The 6,022-nt window shown below is 40.0% G+C and overlaps 1 protein-coding gene across 1 annotated transcript; it reads right to left on the bottom strand.

Moving 5' to 3' along the window:
* Positions 1-2,203: 2,203 nt before the first annotated feature.
* Positions 2,204-4,843, bottom strand: adra2c (adrenoceptor alpha 2C). Its single transcript, XM_058780660.1, has one exon. The coding sequence runs from the start codon at positions 4,538-4,540 to the stop codon at positions 3,242-3,244; it is 1,299 nt and encodes a 432-aa protein (XP_058636643.1). The 5' UTR covers positions 4,541-4,843; the 3' UTR covers positions 2,204-3,241.
* Between the last annotated feature and the right edge of the window lie 1,179 nt (positions 4,844-6,022).

Raw genomic sequence — 6,022 nt, 5'->3', positions numbered from 1 at the left:
TTATAATATAACCTAAATAATATACTGTAAATTATGCTATTTATGTTCAGTGTAAATAAAGGTAGCTTGGCATCATGTGTAAATAAATACAAATAGCACCTTGTTTGCAATAAGTGCAAATAGACAGATGAATTGCTCAGACAGAAGCATCAGCTAGACAAAACCAACACAAGCTAGATTATTCAGTCTCAAATGAAGAAATGCAATACACCATCAGAGTAGTTTTATTGAATAATGAAAAAGGATGATTGAAGTCACTACAGAGCAAATAAGTCTATATAGAGTTAATCATTTTAGATTCTTTGACATATGGCAGTTCTAATTGGCAGGCAAGAAGGCAGAAATGCTTTGGGCTTCGTGTACTCATTCCCAGCACAGCCAACGGTAAAAGGAGAATCAAATCATTCACATTGGTCAAAGGCTTTCCCCTCTGATCCTCCTAGAGCTTGGACTGCACTAACAGTAACACAGCACCAAAGGCACAGCAATTATGTATTAACCTTTCCTTTTCTTTCCTTTCCTTCCCTTTGATTTTAACCAAACAATCAGAGCCCATGCAGCAGAAATCAATAGATTCTGCATAATGTTCAGAAAAGCTTGAATGTGTGTTGTTCTGAATGAATGTGTTAGTAATCTGTTTGTGGTGGAACAAGCAGAGTTTTCCTTCTGAAATAACGAGTTTGAATCAATTACAAGTATTTTCATGAAAGCTGATGGCGAAACAAATCACCCAGCATTGGTTTGGGATTCATTTTATCTCCTCCACTTTCAAAAAAATGAAACATTCACAGACTCGCAGCCCTACAATTACAAAATATACAACTTGACAGTTCTATCACCAAGACATCCTTCCAGTGGGGTGAATGATGAGTGAATGTATGACATTTTGAATTTGTAAGTATGTTAAACTCAATTTATTTCCCACATAGCTCTGGTCCAAGTGGCAACCATCATCCAGCAGGATCGAAAAAATTTAGCAGGAGACTGCTTCAATTGCACTACTTATGCTCTGACTGACAGTGAAGTTTCTCAGCCTTTATCTGTCTTGGACTTACTCCGGGGCGAACATCGTATTAAATATCTCATGGAGCTTCGGTGTGGGTGAAGACAAATCTCTTGTTCATTTCTCTTTTACAAGAACCTTTGAATGATTGGAATAGAAACTCAACTTATACTCTTCGGTTCTGAACCAGCTTTCTGAAAATTTGCTTTAGAATCAGCTTTAGATTCTCAATCACACTTTAGAATGGAATTGATCCGTTTATAATCTCAGAATATTGCTATTGTACTGAAAGCACAAACATAATATTTGAAAACTTCCGAACATAAAGATAGGGATGTGGTACGTTATGGGGTTAGAAAATAGTTTGAGTATAAACAATTCAAAAGTGCACTAAACAGTCACCATCCCTAAGGGCTTATGTAACCTAGTTTAAAACAATACTTACAAGCCAGACCCCTCTTTCTCTGTGATCACAGAAAGTCAGCAGCTGCTCCTGTTTTATTTGAATTTTACAAGCAGACGCTGTGAACTGAAAGCTGTGACCCCAAAAACATATTTATTATGTGTCAATTTGAAAACAAAAAAGAATATTTTCTGAATTCATCTGTATACAATATTTAAAATGATATTTTTCTCCATAATGGTTTCTGAATTACCCTATTATAGACATCCATTCTCTTGTTTAGGACCACAGATTGTAAGTGGTTATAAAATATTACAAATATTTGAGAGTACCTAAATATTATATTTTCTTACATTTATATTTCTTATGATATCCTTAAAAATAAAAATAAAATTTGTGTGGGGGGGGGGGGTGCCTTTACCACTAAATTTTGCATAGTCTTCAGTATTTATTTTTTCCTCAGTGTTTAATGTGAACAGTAAATGTTGAACTAACAATACTGTGCAGCACTGCATTGCCATCTGAGTCACGTTGAAGCATCAATGAGAACATCATTCCAACTGTTGCAAACAGTCTGGGACAATTAGATTCGATTAGTTCAGATTCTCCATTTATTTTGTTCTGTTCTGAGCTGAATGGAGTATTGTACCTGCAAAATGACAAAACAATATTTAATCACAGTCATTTCTAATTATGATAAGCCCACTTTAGAGACATGAAGAGTAAAATATAAAGCCTAGACTCTGCTCACAGTAAAAAGCGAATCCAAGAGAAGTACAATCCATTTATTTGTTCATTTTTGTTTGATCATCAGCTGTGCTTGTAGTGACCTGTCAGTCATTTTGGAGATATCACAAGTATATGGAATAGAAAAGGAGAGAAGCCCAACATCCATAAAGACAGATGTTTCATAATATACAAAAACAACCAAAAAAAGTTGTTTTGCTTTTAAAAATTTACAACAGCCTTAAATATTATATTTGCATTATATCACTATGATATTTTGAACAAATGGGATACACTGTACAAGCATAGCCACAAAGCTTAAATAGTTTATAATCTGATAAATAAATCCTTTAAATAAATAAATGCATCATTATTTATCATCATCACCGCAAAACCACTTACAGTTTCTCTTAACTCTAGTCCAGTATATACCTCTCCTGTATACTTTTTATGGCATGTTAGAGAGCAGCAGTAAGGACAGTTAAGAACAGTTTGTAATAGAGCTCTGTCCAGTCAGGACTTTGCACCCTTAGGACGAACTATGCAATACCCAAGCACATCAGGGCAACACTCTTCGTCCATTTGTCATCCGGTGACAACCTTCTCATACTGCCTAACCAACAGTGTCCGTTTTGTATCTCTCAGCTAGAAAGAAACAGCACACTTTTTGGTAATTCACTTCTCTTGTTTGACTTTTTTGTGACCATATAAAAGGAGACAGCCTTTCATGTTACATAGCTCTCTAGTCACAATGACACAAGCCATATGTGCAAACTCATCATAAAAATATCTCTTGATAACTTCAGAGTGCCTGCAGCCATAATAAAGATAAGCCTGTTTCCTCTAATGCAGTGCAGTGCTTCCCAATTCAGGTGGGGTTTTTTTAAACATCTTTAGCTTTTGGTACCACCTATGTGACCAGCATCTGTTGTCCTCACAGACTCATGAAGAGCATTACACAACAAAGTAGGAAAAAAAATATCAATGTCATTGTTGTGTACAGATTGTCAATGCAAAGAGAGAGAGGCAGTGGTGTTTTTGAAAACGTCCCTTCCTTGTCAACCACCTGTGAATGGCACTGGATGCTGCAAACTAGCTGCCAATGTTCTCTAAAAAGACCTCTTCCAGGACTTGCATAGGATCTTCTGAAAAGCTCGCCGGAAGTCCTGGTTGAAGATGGTGTAGATGACGGGATTGAGGGAGCTGTTGCAGTAACCGATCCAGAAGAAAAACTTGAACAGGGTGTCATGGATGGCACAGGGCTCCCGACAGATCCCATACAGGCTGTAGCTGAAGAAGAACGGAAACCAGCAGACCACAAACACCCCCATGACTACGGCCAGCACAAAGGTGAACCGCTTCTCTCGTGCCTGGGAAATTTTTTTTCTCGAAATGGTGTTCCTCCTTTTTCTACGGGATGAAAACAAGTCCAGGGACTTGCTGCTGGCTCGAGACTTCCGGCTGGAATGCTTGGAGCTGGAGCTGTTCTTGCGGCTGGACCGGCGGTCTTTTCGTGAGGGCGCCGTCTCATTTTGCGTCCGCTTGGCCTTCTCATCAGAAGAGCTGCTGTCCTCCAGCTCAGCATCTGGGTCATCCTCGCCTGGTTTGCGTTCCCCTGGTGGCGGCGAGGCACAGTGCCCGTTTTCCCGCCTAGAATCCTCACGGCTCAAGCCGTTCTCCAGCCGTGGTGTTCCTGATCCTCCATCCGGATCGCGACGCTTTTCAGACATATTACGGGTTCTTGTCTTAGCCACCTGGTAGATTCGGATGTAAACAAGGATCATGATGACACATGGGGCAAAGAACGACCCGATGCTGGAGTACAGGATGTACCACGTGTGGTCGTTCAGCTGGCATTGTGGTTCGCTGCTGTCACCCTCGTTATTCCGGTCCATGGAGATGAGCGGTGGGAAGGAGATTACAGCGGCGATCAACCATACCACCACAATCATGCCCTTTACTCTGCGAGGTGTCCGCTTCAAGTTATACTCGACCGCCTGTGTTACAGACCAGTACCTGTCCAGACTTATGGCACACAGGTGAACAATAGAAGATGTGCAGAAAAGAACATCTAGCGCCAGATAAATATCACACCAAACTTTCCCAAAAAACCAGTAGCCCATTAATTCATTGGCCAGAGAGAAAGGGATTATCAAGGTGGCCACCAGAATGTCCGCACTGGCCAGAGACACAAGAAAAAGGTTTTGTGGTGGCTTGAGCGCTCTGCTCGTTAAAACGGCGATAACGACCAGCACATTCCCCACTATTGTAAACAAGATGAGGAAGCTCACCAGCCCCGCGAGCCCTATAATGGTTGTCGGAGAATAGCGACTTGTAGAATTCCCAGAGGATGTTAAACCAATGTCAATGTAAGTGTCCACTTCGCTTGCAAAGCTTAAGTTATGCATACTGATTTAGAAAAAGCTCTGTTCTCCAATAAATCGTCCACGCGCGTCTTCGTGAATATTCTCTCTCTATAAGTTATTTGCAGGTTCCTCTATTTTTCTTCTTACCTTGTGTTCTTATTTTAATCCCGTTCGCGTCTTTTTCTCTTCCGCGCAATTCCTCTTACGGCTCATTTGGTGGCGGCTTTGAAAGAGAGACCCATCCCGTGGTGAGTTTGAAGTAAGCATCACCGTCTCTTACATCCGTGCGACCTGCTCGTCCTCTCGCGGGCGTCTCTCTCAGCATCCACCCGAGCGAAACACCGCCGGGACTCAACTATCCACGTGCTGACAGCATTAAACTGATGGAGCGCCGCCCCGCCCCTGCAGAGAATCAGACGGAGAGAACTACTGACTGCTGAAGTACCCTACCACCGTTTAGCGCCGTTCTCTATGTTACAGTGAACATTTTACATTAGAGCACGGCGAGATTTTATGCATTCTTTACGCGTCTCTGAACAGACAACAAGAGCTAGACTATAATATGGACAAATTTGCGATGGGCATTGCATTTTATGTAGCTACTCTGAGAGGAAAATACATTTATTTTATTTTGTAGCACTAGGCGTTGTCAGGAATAACGTTGTTAAGAACTGGAAAAGGACCGTGAACTGTGAAGAAACTATGGCTTTCGGCATCTTTATTCGCTGGGTGTCACTGTTGTAACAATGCCATTGTGGCTTTAAATAATGTGAAACTCGTCAAATTCAATATAAGCATATTCTTCCCTCATCATCTTTCTCGAACTTTGCTTTGAATCATTTTTTTATTAGCTTTGAGTGTTGAATTTTCAAAACAGATAATCAATAATGTAGTTTTTACCTCAAACATTTGAGCATATTTTCAATAGGCTCAATACACATCACTATCACAATATCACAAAGTACATTTTTCCACCAAATGTGTTTTATCTAGACATACCTTTCATTTAAACTAATTAATTAATCCTTCACAATGTTGGTACAAAATATTTAATTTACATATGTTCCTATTTTAATATAGTACAAATAATTTGGTATACCTATTTGCAACTGGTAAATTTTGTAAATTACATGTTCAAAGCAGGATATGAAATTAGATTTTAGTAGCCAGTATATTGCCATTTTATCTCATATAGCAAGTTGGCAATATTGTTTACTGTACTATATACAGTACATTCATTTATGTGTGTGTGTGTGTGTGTGTGTGTGAGAGAGAGAGAGAGAGAGAGAGAGAGAGAAAGCAGTTGCAATTTGCCAACATACTGCAGAGCATGATAGACTGCAATGGAGAGGAACTAATCAATGATTTTGTGAGAGTGAGGTCAAAGAGGTGGCCATGGGTCCCGTTAAAGAGGTGGGCATCTAAAAGAGCGAGACAGAAGGCAGGAAACTTATCAATGATGTCCAATGAAGTTCAAATAAAGTCCAGGTGCCATGTGGCAGAGGCTGCTAAATTACTGTAACT

Source organism: Onychostoma macrolepis, chromosome 01, assembly GCF_012432095.1.
Source record: "Onychostoma macrolepis isolate SWU-2019 chromosome 01, ASM1243209v1, whole genome shotgun sequence".
Classification (NCBI taxonomy): domain Eukaryota; kingdom Metazoa; phylum Chordata; class Actinopteri; order Cypriniformes; family Cyprinidae; genus Onychostoma; species Onychostoma macrolepis.
The sequence above is the reverse complement of the archived record's forward strand: the minus strand, read 5'-3'. Positions and strand labels throughout refer to the sequence as shown.

Bases quoted from the DNA above. Each gene is read 5' to 3' on its own strand.
- adra2c (XM_058780660.1), bottom strand. From the start codon at position 4,540: ATGCATAACTTAAGCTTTGCAAGCGAAGTGGACACTTACATTGACATT.